General features: G+C 39.6%; 1 protein-coding gene across 1 annotated transcript; it reads left to right on the plus strand.

Annotated features, from left to right (window-relative positions):
• Window positions 1-6,781: 6,781 nt before the first annotated feature.
• Window positions 6,782-15,211, plus strand: LOC129853530 (neuropeptide Y receptor type 1-like). Its single transcript, XM_055919666.1, has 2 exons — window positions 6,782-7,257; window positions 9,944-15,211. The coding sequence occupies exon 2, from the start codon at window positions 10,126-10,128 to the stop codon at window positions 11,236-11,238; it is 1,113 nt and encodes a 370-aa protein (XP_055775641.1). The 5' UTR covers window positions 6,782-7,257; window positions 9,944-10,125; the 3' UTR covers window positions 11,239-15,211.
• The last annotated feature ends 547 nt before the right edge of the window (window positions 15,212-15,758 follow it).

Raw genomic sequence — 15,758 nt, forward strand, 5'->3', positions numbered from 1 at the left:
GTTCAAGCATAGTCAATTACTCCACATTCATATCTGTTACATGTATTGTAGCAAACAGCAGAGCAGCGAACCAGGGTCGCTGGTGAGAAAGGCAAACACCCGATGCATCGGGCCAATAGGATTAACCCACTTGTTGGGAATTGTAACGTGGCTCAAATAGCAAGGATCGCTACACTTCCCCCTCCAAACAGGAAGCTTCCTAACACGTTCAGGCCTACTCAGCTTCCTCACACGTCCAGGCAATGCATAGGGTGTTTGCCTTTCACGGCAGCATCCCAGGCTTTCTTCCCTGCCCTGCCGTTCGCTACACTGGTGTCAGAAGTGGGATGGCAGCTGTGAGGCGCAAACACAAACAAAGGCAAACACCCATATGCATTGCGCCAATAGGGTGAACCCACTTGGTGGAAATTGTAACGTGGCTCACATAGCGAGGATCGCTCCAGTATTATTTAAGCAAACAATAAAGTGGTTCTTCCTTTAAAAGTTGTGGCGTACTGCAGCACCGCATGCGGGTGCCGCAAAATTCTATGGCACGTTATTGACACAATTTACCACAAACAGTGACGGCATAAGCTCAAAGCTTTTAAAGGAAGAACCACTGTACCAGTAAGGAAGCATCTAATGATAACCAAATAATTCAGCCCTTAAGGACAATGAGAGGTCTTGAAGATAAATGGCAGGGCAGATCTTCACAGTCTCAAGACAGATAAATCAAGGATAAACAAGCATACTGTGATATTACAGAACAGTGATCTGTCAGAAAGCAGCGTGAATTATGGGTATCTTAGCGTGAAGCTAAGATGCAATTTACTGTCCATGGGGCAGAGATACTTATTGATTTACACTGCCAGTGACACATAATGAATCTCAACCATTTTCCCCACAAAAGACTATGTCCAACTACTTGTTTATGTAATAGGTGTCTCCCCCTAATATCACCTCATTCCTAGAGAGATTATTTGTTCTACAACCGTTGGTTCTGTGTGCTAAGAAGATCTGAGCACATTTACGTAGTACCACTTTAAATACTTTATCAATGACAATCAACATAAAGTTTATGATCAACTGGGCAGGTTGTTACATAGTGTCTACAGTGCCTTTCGGATAGTATTCAGATCCCTTGACTTTTTCCACATTTGTCACAATTGGTTACAGCCTTATTCTAAAATGGATAAAATAAAAAAAATGTCCTCATCAATCTACACACGATATATCATAACGACAAAGTGAAAATAGGTTTTTAGGATTTTTTGCAAATGTATTAAAAATAAAAATAAAAAATACTTTATTTACATACTTTTTCAGACGCTTTGCTATGATACTCGAAATTGAGCTCAGGTGCATCCTGTTTCCATTGATCATCCATGAGATGTTTCTACAACTTTATTGGAGTCCACCTGTGGTACATTCAATTGATTGGACATGATTTGTAAAGGCACATACCTGTCTATATAAGGTCCCACAGTTGACAGTGCATGTCAGAGCAAAAACCAGGCCATGAGGTCGAAGGAATTGTCTGTAGAACTCCGAGACAGGATTGTGTCGAGGAACAGATCTGGGGAAGGGTACTAAAACATTTCTGCAGCATTGAAGGCCCCCAAGAACACAGAGGACTCCATCATTCTTAAATGGAAGAAGTTTGGAACCACCAAAACTCTTTCTAGAGCTGGCCGCCTGGCCAAACTGAGCAATCGGGGGAGAAGGGCCTTGGTCAGGGAGGTGACCAATAACCCGATGGTCACTCTGACAGAGCTCCAGAGTTCCTCTGTGGAGATGGGAGAACCTTACAGAAGGACAACCATCTCTGCATTACTCCACCAATGTAAATGTGATATATCAGTTTTTAATTTTAAATACATTTGCAAAAATGTCTAAAACCTTGTTTTTGCTTTGTCATTATGGGGTATTGTGTGTAGATTGATGAGGGGAAAAATTCCTAATACATTTTAGAATAAGGCTGTAACGTAACAAAATGTGGAAAAAGTCAAGGGGTCTGAACTGAATACTTTCCAAATGCACTGTATAACATAACCTCGTCTTTTTCATAAATATATGAATGTTTCTCTGTACAAAAACCTACTTGCAGTATTTGATCATTTCATGGTTTCAAGTTACTCCCATTTCTATGTTTCAGAATTTCAAAGAATATCCACCCTTCTCCTGTCCTTCCCTTTCTACCATGACAGAAGACAGAATACAGTTGTGCCTATCTAATTGTCAGTATTATTAGCTACTCGGACATGCTGATACTGAGGCTGAGATTGTAATATGAAGGATACCATTCCCCCTTCCATTTCAGATCAGTTGATAACTGAGTTGAAAACAGACTGAATTTCCTTTGTCAACTTCTGCATGATAAATTCCAGATCCACCTTAGTCTTTTGTGGATTAGAAGTGGATTGTGTCCTAAAATCACATTGAACATGAATCTTCAATGTGTCAATGTTCTCTTGCCCTGTAAAGAAGTGCTTCTGTTACCTTTTACAATCAAGCTCAGAGTAAATTTTAGAGAATGGTACATATACAGTTGAAGTCGGAAGTTGACATACACTTAGGTCGGCGTCATTAAAACTTGTTTCTCAACCACTCCACAAATGTCTTGTTAACAAACTATAGTTTTGGCAAGTCGGTTAGGACATCTACTTTGTGCATGACACAAGTTATTTTTCCAGCAATTGTTTACAGACAGATTATTTCACTTATAATTCACTGTATCACAATTCCAGTAGGTCAGAAGTGTACATACTCTAAGTTGACTGTGCCTTTAAACAGCTTGGAAAATTCCTGAAAATAATGCCATGGCTTTAGAAGCTTCTGATAAGCTAATTGACATAATTTGAGTCATTGAATGTGTACCTGTGGATGTATTTCAAGGCCTACCTTCAAACTCAGTGCCTCTTTGCTTGACATCATGGGAAAATCAAAAGAAATTAGCCAAGACCTCAGAAAAACATTTGTAGACCTCCACAAGTCTAGTTCATTCTTGGGAGCAATTTCCAAACGCTTGAAGGTACCACGTTCATCTGTACTAACAATAGTACGCCAGTATAAACACCATGGGACCACGCAGCCGTCATACCGCTCAGGAAGGAGACGCGTTCTGTTTCGTAGAGATGAACGTACTTTGGTGCGAAAAGTGCAAATCAATCCCAGAACAAAAGCAAAGGACCTTGTGAAGATGCTGGAGGAAACGGATACAAAAGTATCTATATCCACAGTAAAACAAGTCCTATATCGATATAACCTGAAAGTCCGCTCAGCAAGGAAGAAGCCACTGCTCCAAAACCGCCATAAAAAAGCCAGACTACAGTTTGCAACTGCACATGGGGACAAAGATCATACATTTTGGAGAAATGTCCTCTGGTCTGATGAAACAAAAATAGAACTGTTTGGCCCTAATGACCATCGTTATGTTTGAAAGAAAAAGGGGGAGGCTTGCAAGGGGTGGCAGCATCATGCTGTGGGGGTGCTTTGCTGCAGGAGGGACTGGTGCACTTCACAATATAGAGGGCATCATGAAGAGGGAAAATTATGGGGATATATTGAAGCAACATCTCAAGACATCAGTCAGGAAGTTAAAGCTTGGTTGCAAATGGGTCTTCCAAATGGACAATGACCCCAAGCAGACTTCCAAAGTTGTGGCAAAATGGCTTAAGGACAACAAAGTCAAGGTATTGGAGTGGCCATCACAAAGCCCTGACCTCAATCCTATAGAACAGTTGTGGGCAGAACTGAAAAAGCGTGTGTGAGTAAAGAGGCCTACAAACCTGAATCAGTTACACCAGCTTTGTCAGTAGGAATGGTCCAAAATTCACCCAACTTATTGTGGGAAGCTTGTGGAAGGCTACCCAAAAGGTTTGACTCAAGTTAAACAATTTAAAGACAATGCTACAAAATACTAATTGAGTGTATGTAAACTTCTGACCCACTGGGAATGTGATGAAAGAAATAAAAGCTGAAATAAATCGTTCTCTCTACTATTATTCTGACATTTCACATTCTTAAAATTAAGTGGTGATCCTAACTGACCTAAAGGGAACTTTTACTTGGATTAAATGTCAGGAATTGTGAAAAACTGAGTTTAAATGTATTTGGCTAAGGTGTATGTAAACTTCCGACTTCAACTGTAGTCACTATTTTAGATTATGACCTTCATCCAGAAAAATATACACTACCGTTCAAAGGTTTGGGGTCACTTAGAAATGTCTTTGTTTTTTAAAGAACACCAGTCTCAACGTCAACAGTGAAGAGGCGACTCCAGGATGCTGGCCTTCTGGTTTGGCCACTATAAAATGTTGGTATCTCGTTCCGAATTTCTTGTACACTAAATATTTAAAATATTGTGCAGATTTTTTACTTTGTACCTGTGAAAACAGCAGTTCTAAAACAGGAAGCTAAATGTGAGGGATGTGTGTATTACCTAATTGTTCAGGAAGATCAAACCTGCGTCCACGCTCCATACGAACACTATGCTGTGTGTTAATGTTAGATGTTCTGTCTGTCTGGTTTTCAAGCACAGTCAGTCACAATCTGACTCATTCAGGTCTTCCTTCTCTTCACATCCCTCTCTAGAGGAAGTGCGTGGAGAAAAGTAAGAACCTGTCATCTTCTGGCTCACCAAGTGCAAAATCTCAATTAAATAGTTTTCTTTGTGAAAGCCTGTAGGATCTGTCATCATGTCTTGGGATGCTGTTTCAATTAGGAAGGATGTGAGACACACAGTTTGACACCGGTGTGCATGGTAGCTGTGATTCTCAAATTCTCACCTAGCCCCCTACAATTTTTTGCATTTAGGAGGAATGCCAATCCGTAATATTTTCTTACCAGCTTAATTGACCTTTGGAAAAACACAGGGAAACTGGTCGATTTGGGGGGATGGCAATACTAAGCTATGCTATGGGAACAGAGAGGTCAGAATTCCTGCCTGCATGGGATGTGACTACTTTCACCAGTTGAGTGTGATGGCCTACACTTTTTTTCCCAGCCTTTAACTTATTCACCATATTTCCATGCTGTTGCTTAGCTTTGAATGAGAAGAGGAGACCAAAATGTTCATATGACACATCGCTACCCATTCATATTGATTGACATCAGGCAAATGACATGTTTTAAAAAAAATATATATATATATATTTCACCTTTATTTAACCAGGTAGGCTAGTTGAGAGCAAGTTGTCATTTGCAACTGCAACCTGGCCAAGATAAAGCAAAGCAGTTTGACACATACAACAACACAGAGTTACACATGGAATAAGCAAACATACAATCAATAATACAATAGAAAAAAGTCTACATACAGCATGTGCAAATGAGGTAGGATAAGAGAGGTAAGGCAATAAATAGGCCGTGGTGGCGAAGTTATTACAATATAGCAATTAAACACTGGAATGGTAGAATGTGCAGAAGATGAAAGTGCAAGTAGAGATACTGGGGTGCAAAGGAGCAAGAAAAATACATAAATACAGTATGGGGATGAGGTAGATTGGATGGGCTATTTACAGATGAGCTATGTACAGGTGCAGTGATCTGTGAGCTGCTCTGACAGCTGGTGCTTAAAGCTAGTGAGGGAGGTAAGAGTCTCCAGCTTTAGTGATTTTTGCAGTTCGTTCCAGTCATTGGCAGCAGAGAACTGGAAGGAGAGGCAGCCAAAGGAAGAATTGGCTTTGGGGGTGACTAGTGAGATAAACCTGCTGGAGCGTGTGCTACAGGTGGGTGCTGCTAGATGCTTTCATTTTGTTGTGTATATACTGTATACTAGCCTCCTGAAAAAAACAGCTACAGACCATATATTTTCAGTTTCTGCTCCCAAAATATTTTTGTTTTTATTTTCATTGTTTTTATTTGTTTTTTATGTGAAGCACATTGTGTCTGAAATGTGCTGTATAAATAAAGCTTGATTTTATTTTATTATGGTGTCTCAAGATAGACAAACTATTGCCACTTTTTCTCGTTTTTCAAGCGAAGGTCTTTTAAAGGAGTAGGCTTTGCGGTCTCGTTCGGTTCTCCTTGCAGAGATCAGCTAGGCGCCAGCCGAACCAAACCTTTTGGAAGGCTTATGTGCACAATTTTACATCTAGCTAACTGGTGCAGTATTTCTCAAGTGAAAGAATGTGCATGAAAACTAGTCATCTATTGTTGAATGACGTCAAACACTTCATTGAAGAATCCAGTCTATATGCCGCGTTCATGTACTAGTCGGAACTAGGAAACTCAGAAATTCCCAACTTGCTAATTGGTTAGGCTCCCGAGTGGCCCAGCGGTCTATGGTACTGTATCACAACCGGCCGTGATTGGGAGTCAACGATTACTGTAGTGCGGCGCACAATTGACCCAGCGTCGTCCGGTTTAGGATTTGGCCAGGGTAGGCCGTCATTGTAAATACGAATTTGTTCTTAACTGGTATCACTATTCAATAAAAACACGGCAGGTGTATAAATACAACCAATTAGCAAATCGTACATTTCCGAGTTTCCTAGTTCTGACTAGCACATGAAACAAGTAATAGTTTCACTTTTACTAGGAGAAGTACTGTTGAGCAATCATCGACCAAGTGGCATATGCCGAGTTCACTTGCTAGTCGAAACTAGGAAACGGGGATATTTTCGATTGTAGTTAATCAGCTGCCTCATTCAACGATTTAGCAAATCAAAAAAGTCAGAGTTTTCACGAAGATAACGAAGAAAACGAACAAAAACGTCACAAAATGTTATATGCGCAAACTGTTTCGAGGGGGAAGCGTGCTACAGGGTTTATGCTAGATGCCGACAAGCCACCTCCTACCTTCCTGTTATAGCCTATATGATGTTGAAGCTCTTTGTTGCATTTAATTGGTTGCTGAATTAGGCAATAGCCAAAAATGTTTTCCCCTATTCAGATTCCACTTGAATTGGTATGATGATTTATTATACTGTCACACTGTTTGTGGCTTCAATGTTCAAAACGGGAACTTGTTGATCTCAATAAGTTGTGGCTTAATAATTAATTTAATGTCCGGAGTAGGCTACTAGAGAGGAAACGTTGTTTTAGCCTCCTTACTCATGTGGTTGTTCGCTTGAACGGAAGACTTGTATGAGCGCCGGATAGGCTATAGCCTATTAGACCACCTCGGCTCGATCTACCGGTGGGAGTCGCTCATCGTTTCAGGCGGGGGAAGAGCGTTCCTTGTGCGTCTGCATCATTTGGAACCTTAGATCTCGAATAGTCAATGGGGGGCAAGGAAAGACTCAGTGAAATGTAGAAAAACGTTGAGCGAAGCGGGTAAGAATCCGTCTTGTCTTTTATTCTCACATTCGGTCTAATTATTAGGTATAATAAAAAACCATATGCTAAGGCTATACAGACAGGATTTTAATCATTGTTTTGCCATAATGCCATTTAGAATATAGCCTATTATATTTGTTGGGCTATATTACATTAGGAAACATTGTGACAAAGATCATTAATTTCTGAACTGCTTTTTAACTAATGCTTCAAAAACAATATTCACTATTGCATACCTGTTAAGATAAACTTAATTTGTATCATGACATCCCTCATTACCCCTTGTCTATATTTGCTTTAGTTCAATGAGATCTCTTTAGGCACCTATAGCCAGGATATAATAACATAGAGTTGAGATAATGCCAATTTCAAGCTTAAACACACATTTAAGGGACTGTATGTATGGCTTCATGTGGTGGCAAATTCAATACATTGTTGCTGGAAGTGTCTCAATATGTCCATATAATACATTTTATAGTCTCTTAACTGTCATGAATATTGCCAATTGCTTAACGTTTTGGAAGCCTTGTGTTTCACATACTAAAGAGGACTAAGTAGGCTAATAAGTAGTTAATGATGTAGATAAACATGTGTGAAACAGTTACCTTGTTTTGTACAGTATAGGCCTAATGGGTTTAAATCTGATTCTGGGGTATTAACAGCATGTTATGTAATAGTCTAGCACAGCATTGAATTGATTCCAGTCATATTGATTCTTGTAGCACATTTTGTGACCAGATGTACTGTATGCCTAACTTTTATTAGCCCATTCAATTGCATTGTTTGTTTAATTGTTTATTTGATCAACTGTTCCCTCTAGATCACAAGCTCTACATTAGATCATCTGCACCATTGATGTAATGAGCCTTGGGGTTTTGTACATAAAGTTCAGACACATAAATAATCCTACATGAACCACCATTCATTTGGTAATTATGTTTTGGTTAGGGCTATTTCATCACAGAATCTGCAGTGTGACTGTCAACATAACCATTAGAAACAACCCTGGTTAAGCCCCAGGCAGAAGTGGTTTATTCAAGTTTGATTAGACAGAGACCTGTCTCTATCTAGCTTATAATCACATAGGGCCTTGAACTAAGTGATAATAATCATCCTAAGAACCTGGAGGCGACTTCATTTAGAAGAAAATATCACTTCATTACTCACCGAATATAAATCTGTTGTGGTCCATCAAAGGTAGATGCAAAAACATGAGAAATATTGAATTTATCATCTCAAAGATCATCTCAAAGGTGCATTTATGCGCAATGGGTGAATGGGAAATTACACCCTGTAACAATAGTGTCAATGATGATGGGGATAATAATAATGACCATATGTTATTTCCTCTCAACTCAAGAGTTTGCTTTGCTTTGACTGTGAAATTGATATTTTTGCAGTTAAAGAACATGGGTTGTCTTTGGAATGGAATGCTGATCTTATCCTGAATTGCTAGTTCCCAAGACATGAATTGAATCCTATCCAATTGCTCTCAGGAGCGATGTTGTAGCCTTGGGCCAAACATCCTGGTAATCAGTGCTGCTTCCTTCTCTTGACCTCCGCTCCCCCTTTCCCCCTTCCTATTTCCTGCACCTCAAGTCTTTCTTCATCTTTGGAATTGGAGTCCAGTCGTATTGCACATCACATATTAGTCAAAAGGTGGCAGTGGGTTAAATACATATGTCAATGGATACTGTACCAGTACCTATGCTGTAGGACAGCTGACCCTTTGTGATAGCTTTGAGGAGTCATCTGTCAATCTTTGTGGTACGCTTGAGGTCATAGTCAGACACAGAGTAAAGAAGGGGAGTAATTTTCCACACAGGAGACATCTAGCTCTTTGATTGCGAGAGAGGAGGAAATATATCCATTGTGTATGCTACCCAGTTGAGGCGGCCCAGCAGGATTCTGTCCTTGACATTAAGTACCTTCTCATGTTTCATTCTGATGGCATGTCAATGACATGGTTATTGTCATGGAAATGTACTGGAACGGGTTGTCTTTGGTATGGGGAGTCGAAATGATATCATGTGGCCTTTTGATGGTAACACATTTCAGCGTTCATCCATGCTGTTTGCTTGATGATATGGTGTTAATACATCGTTAGTTATGAATGCCAGTACTCAAGTAGACAGGCGGATACATTTGCATGTTTTTCAGTCACCGCCTCTTGAAGCTCTCTCATCATTCATTCTCCTCTGGTTTGCAATAGTCTACTCTAATAAATCGAATTTCAGTGCTTACACAAGCGTCTCAAGATCCTAAACAAAGATTAATGAATACTGCAGTGATAGCCAAGGCTAAGTTTTGTTTTGACCAATTTAAAATGTATAGGCATATCTAGTCACTTACTATCTTATTTTTCCATTTATTTCAGAGTATATTGTGTGTGCACCAAAGTAGAACCCATTGAACCTATGTTATAGAAAGCAAAGATTACATTACATTTCAAGATTGTTTTACATCAAAAAACACATTGATTGTTTTACTTAAAAAACAAACTACCTAAAGTGGATCCTAAAGTAGAGTATTTTCCTGCTTCCAGCTATTTTCAGAGCAGCAGTTAACATGGTTGCAAAGACAAGTCCTTTATTTATCCTGGGTTTATTAAATAACTGCATTCACATTTGGGAAATCAGCTCAGTGAAAGATGTCATCTTATAAGTGTGGTTTTCTCTTTCAGACAGCAAACAAAGACTGCAATCAATGTTCCAGCCATCAATAAGAATACTGGTATGATGAAAACCCCAGCAAACTCAAACATACAATAAAGACACATTAGATAGTATATCATATTGAAGTGGAGGGAAACACCATACTAATACTTCTGGATCCCAGTCTACAAAATAAGTTCTGACTTCTAGCATGGAGGTGTCCCATGTGAACAATAGTAGTCATCACGCCTGGTGGAAAGAGATGCCATGGGGCGACACAGACGAGTGCACCACCTCCATGAGTGGCACAACCTTCCTGATAGTTGCCTACAGCGCACTGATCGGGGTGGGCCTTATCGGTAACATCTGCCTGGTGTTTGTCATCACACGACAGAAGGAGATGAGGAATGTCACCAACATATTCATCGCCAACCTGTCAATTTCTGACATCCTCATGTGCATCGTGTGCCTGCCGGTCACCATCATCTACACTCTAATGGATCGCTGGATCTTGGGGGAGGCACTCTGTAAGGTCACACCCTTTGTCCAGTGCATCTCTGTCACAGTCTCTGTCTTCTCCCTGGTCCTCATAGCCATGGAGCGCCACCAACTCATCATCCACCCCACTGGATGGAAGCCTGTGGTGGGCCACTCCTACCTGGCTGTAGCCATCACCTGGATGGTGGCCTGCTTCATCTCTCTGCCTTTCCTCTCCTTCAACGTTCTCACCAACAGTCCTTTCCAGAACATTAGCCTCCCCTTCAATCCCTTCACTGACCACTTCATCTGTATGGAGCGGTGGCCCTCAGAGCACAAACGACTGGCCTACACCACCTCCCTGCTGCTCTTCCAGTACTGCCTTCCCCTCATCCTCATCCTGGTCTGCTACTTACGCATCTTCCTGCGTCTCCGACTGAGAAATTACATGGTGGAGCGAACCAGGGACAACCGCCAGAAGAAGGCCAAGGGGTCAAAGAGGATCAATGCCATGTTGGCCTCCATCGTGGCAGTGTTTGCCCTCTGCTGGCTCCCGCTCAACATCTTCAACACCGTGTTTGACTGGAATCACCAGGCCATCCCATCCTGCCAGCATGACATCATCTTCTCTGCCTGCCACCTCACAGCCATGGCCTCTACTTGTGTCAACCCCATCATCTATGGCTTTCTCAACAGTAACTTCCAGAAAGAGCTCAAAACTACCCTATACCGCTGCCGCTGCTGGGGGGCACCAGAGAGTTATGAGAGCGTCCCCCTCTCTATTGTCAGCACAGAGGTCACTAAGGGGTCGATCTTGAGCAAAGGATCGATCAGCATGAATGTATAGTCCCGACCCATTCAGATAGGGAGAGAGAAAGTATAGAACTTGTCATTGTCTTGACCATGCATTGAAGGTTGTCTTGCTGAGCTTTATGCTGGAGCAAGGGTTGACAGGGGTTGTTCAAATTATTCACATGTCAATGTTTTGTTTCTTAGCAATCAATGGTTGACCTCTTCAGTGGGAATGGAGAGAAACGTGAAAGTAAGAGAACACTGTGCCCCAAGAGTCATTTTACAGTGTTCTCAATTAGGTATGTGTTTTTACACCTTAGAGGAAGTCGATGATTTTATGTCGGTGCAAAGGTCTTCTTCACTGCAAGCACTGTGGAGTAAAAGGTGTGCTTTACACCATCATAATATTTCAATGTATTATTTGGGTCTCTACAGAGCTGTAACATTCAAAGTTGGAGTGGGGTCGCGGATTTTAAAAATAAAAATACAACAAAAATGTAAGATTAATTTATAGGACAAAATGTATGCACGCATGAATGTAAGTCGCTTTGGATAAAAGCGCCTGCTAAATGGAATTTATTATTATTATTATATTACAATATTTATTTTTTTGAGAAAGAAATTTGAAAAATAATATTGAATTGTGTTAATGTATTTATTGATTCTCTTAATTTTGATAAGAGAGATGGAAATTAATTGAAAGTTATTTGTTGATGTAAAAATAGAAATTTACCGATTTTAAGGCTGTCATTAGATTTGGGGTGTGGGGTCGCTAGAAATTCTGGCCAAAAAAGAGGGTCCCTGCTTGAAAGGTTTGAGTACCACTGCTATAGAGTGTAGCCAAATGTGTTGTCGTGATAGTCAAACTTGCATGGCAGCACAAAAGTCTTTAAAATCGACTATAATTGAAGGACTTTTAAATTGACCTTCGACTCCTCTTGGGTTCCACTCACAAAGTCATGTTTGAATAATGTGAGATTTTCATATTGTCCTTTTCTCACATTTTACTCTTGTTAATCCTGGATCATGGATAGCTACTGCTATAACTAACTGTGTTTTTATAGAATTCGCTATCCTTTCAACCCTCCTTTGTGCAATTCCTTCCCTCATGCAGAGACTCATGGAATATACATGTTAAGGGATGCCAAGTACTAACCACTTCCAATGGTTCATTCATGATATTGATGTGGGATTAAAGGGATAGTTCTCCAAAAGCATTTGTTAATGATTTCCTTCATAGATAGGACTCGTGTGATCTTTACACCGGCAAATGACTTGGCTAAGATCACACCATGTCAATAAAATCCTCATAACTGGTTTGTTTGTAAACAGACCAATGACAGAATAAAGTTATGGAATTTGTATTGAAACAAAACTTTGACAAGGACTGACATTGAAAACTAGTGATTTAAAGCACAGTACCTGTCATAGACATGTTTTGTACCCACCAATGTTTACTGCCAAATATATTACTGTGCTAGTGGCTGACTTTGATAATAAAATGTGCCATGCAGCAACCATACATCTAGGGCCATATAACAAAAGAAAAGGGGCAGTAAATGAATACACTCTGTACTCTATGACAGCAGCACATGGAATAATATCCTACTGTATATCCTTGCTTTTTCACTGAGGTCTACTGAGTCTTTGTATGTACAGTAATAGATCTGGTGTGTTGTTTAGCCCTGCTTGGTGTGTATGGTACCTGATATGCCTCTTGTATTGCAATGTGGGAAAATTGGTTTATAATATAAATGGGAATAAATAATTCACAATTTCCATCTGTTTACCCTCTAATCTACTCTTGTAAACACATTTCAGTCATTCCATTTGGGCAGTTACAAGAATGATTATCCAATATGACCAAACTGTAACTCATTCATGAATGTGTGCAATATTTCCTTATTATTCTTTGTTTTGCAGGGTAAAATAAAGTTCAGTATGCCATATACAGTAAGTATTTGCAAATATCATGCCATGTTTTCTCTAAACATTTGTCAGCTGGCTGCCTTTCTTAAAAATATATAATTCTAAGAACATTTCTAGGACGTTTTAATAATGTGAGGTCATAACTTTGGATAATTCAAATTTTGTCAGATACATATTTAAATGTATGGCTCTGCTTAATTTCTACCCAATGTCTGAAGAACGTTCTCTGTTTACTGGGTAATTAGCGATGAGCTTTTATAAGCCAGATAAAGTTTTGTACATTCTGTTTTCCTTTCTGCAGGGTTAATCTGTATCAACAAAAAAGTTAGAATGCCAAAAGATGTTACAGTAGCTTTACAGAAGATAAATAAAAAAGTTGTATTTTACTGCATTTCATGTTTTTTTTTCTTCTTTTCTGTAGGTGCCCTTAGATATATCAAAGCAATATCTGTCAGCACTTTCTCCTTTCCCCAATCTATTTCATTATGATTTAGAGTGGGAATCTATCACAAAATAATACATTTGATTTGGTGGCGCACTCAAATTTTCTACTACCTTAAATTCCATCCCTGGTTTTACAGCAGTCTAGTAAATGCTATCCACACCCCAAAGGGAAAATATTTATGTTCTTAAACATGAGCAGACAATGTTGAAGTAAGACTGTATGACCCATACCTGTAAACCAATATCACTACCAATGGGAAATGGTTGAGATCTGTATGTGAAAATATTTATATTTAAGGTTGACTCTAATGAAATTGAAAGATCCACCCAACCTTATTATTGTTTTCACTTTTTGCAGGGTGCTATAGACAAGTGTCTTCCAAATAGATAAAAATAAACATATATAGGGTGTTAATGACCATTTGTAGCCAAGCAGTAAAACTATATACTGTATCCATTTCTATTTTGTTTATCGATTCTTATTCGGTATCTTTTTCTATTCTGTTTCCACTCACCCACTCACTCACTCACTCACTCACTCACTCACTCACTCACTCACAAATACAGTCAAGAATAAAAATGTCAGATCTTCAAGCATTCTATTCCTCCCCCTTACTCTTCTCACTATCAATCCCTCACCTATACAATACTTATGAGACAACATATGCTGTAAAAAAAGCTAATTAATAAGTTATTCATTTTTCACAGATGAGAAAGTGGTCACATTCTGTGATCTTCAGTGAGATATGATTACAGAGTTGAGTTTGACATTCTTTTTCAAGAGTCACATATTTTCTACCAGAAACAGAAATCTGTATCAATTCATGGGTTTACTTTTCTTATCACTTATCCTGTTGGGGCCAATATAGATACTTCCAAATAAGCCGAATCTGCATTTGCCCTGTAAACAGTTTGCTCAGATGACGATGTTTTCTGTGGACTGTCAAGAATAGTTAAGGCAAGTGTGTGTATGTTAAATTATAGGGTTATGTGGGTATTTTGAAACCAAGTAAAGTGATGATACAAAACCACACTGTTCGTTTTCCTTATTGGAGCAGGTACACAACATATTCGTAAACACATGATGAATGGGATGTAGGAAGTCTGCACTAGTCCACCCATCCTTCAGTCTGAAACAGCAGGGATCACCCAGTCAAATGCCATTGGTTCAAATGTTAATGAATTCCCACTAATACCTCCTGTGGTCACAGAACAAAGTCACATTGGCCTGTGTGTAACCTCACTTCTGTGGAAGAAAAATAGAGGATTTGAAGTGTATTCTTTTTTTTCTTGGCAGTTGAATAGGTCATATAAAGCAGCTCTTCCTCTTGAATTCTAACCCTGGTATTAGACATGCAAGAACGTGGGACTGCATTGAAAAAGTAACCTGGGGTCATACTCACATATTGGCTCAGTCCATATTTACCAGTTCCTCCATGTTGCTTTTGAATTGTCCTAATGCCATATATTTTTTATTAGGCATTTCCTGGTGCCCTTATGCCCTGGTTGCTCTGATAGCTTTAGTTGCTTGGGGAAAAGTGTGGCCAATAGATCTGTTATGACTAATGGAACACAAGGACATTTGTAAGATAACCTTTGCCACAGAAATATTTTTCAGAGATCATCACACTCATAACAAGATTATGCTATAGCAGAACCACTCATCTGTGTCTTTGTAAACACAATATCTTAATAAACCTCATATTTTAGTCAAAATTGTCTTGTCTCTTTGTGCTGTGTATTAGGGGTAATGACAGTTGAAAGCAGCTGCCACTTGATGAGTCTCATTTCCCCACAGGGGTGGCATTTGACTGTGCGGGTCTTGGCCTTTATTTATGTACCTTGTATGGATCCCTACCCTCCTGTAACTGATCAGGATAAAACTAGAACACGAAATTACAGAAATCACAACCTGATTGCCAACCATTGTGCCACAGCACCTCGCCACGCTCTGTCTATACAACGCTTCTATTTTCTCATCTTTATTATATTTTCTCACTTTCCCATGCAGAGTAAACCATGCATGAATTTACAATGTTTTCCCCCCCCCAAGAGTTCCTAAAAAAATGTAAAAGCCCTGCAACCCTGCTGATTAATTTATGTGGTGCTGCTGTCTATTGGTGATGTTTCGTTCTCCTCTAGAAGGTCTGCTGGTAACAACACTGGGTACCACCTGTGCTTTCAACACAAACACTTTTGTAT

This window comes from Salvelinus fontinalis, chromosome 4 (assembly GCF_029448725.1).
Source record: "Salvelinus fontinalis isolate EN_2023a chromosome 4, ASM2944872v1, whole genome shotgun sequence".
NCBI lineage: Eukaryota > Metazoa > Chordata > Actinopteri > Salmoniformes > Salmonidae > Salvelinus > Salvelinus fontinalis.

What these genes read in the sequence shown, in the direction of transcription:
- LOC129853530 (XM_055919666.1), top strand. Translation starts at nt 10,126, where the DNA reads ATGGAGGTGTCCCATGTGAACAATAGTAGTCATCACGCCTGGTGGAAA.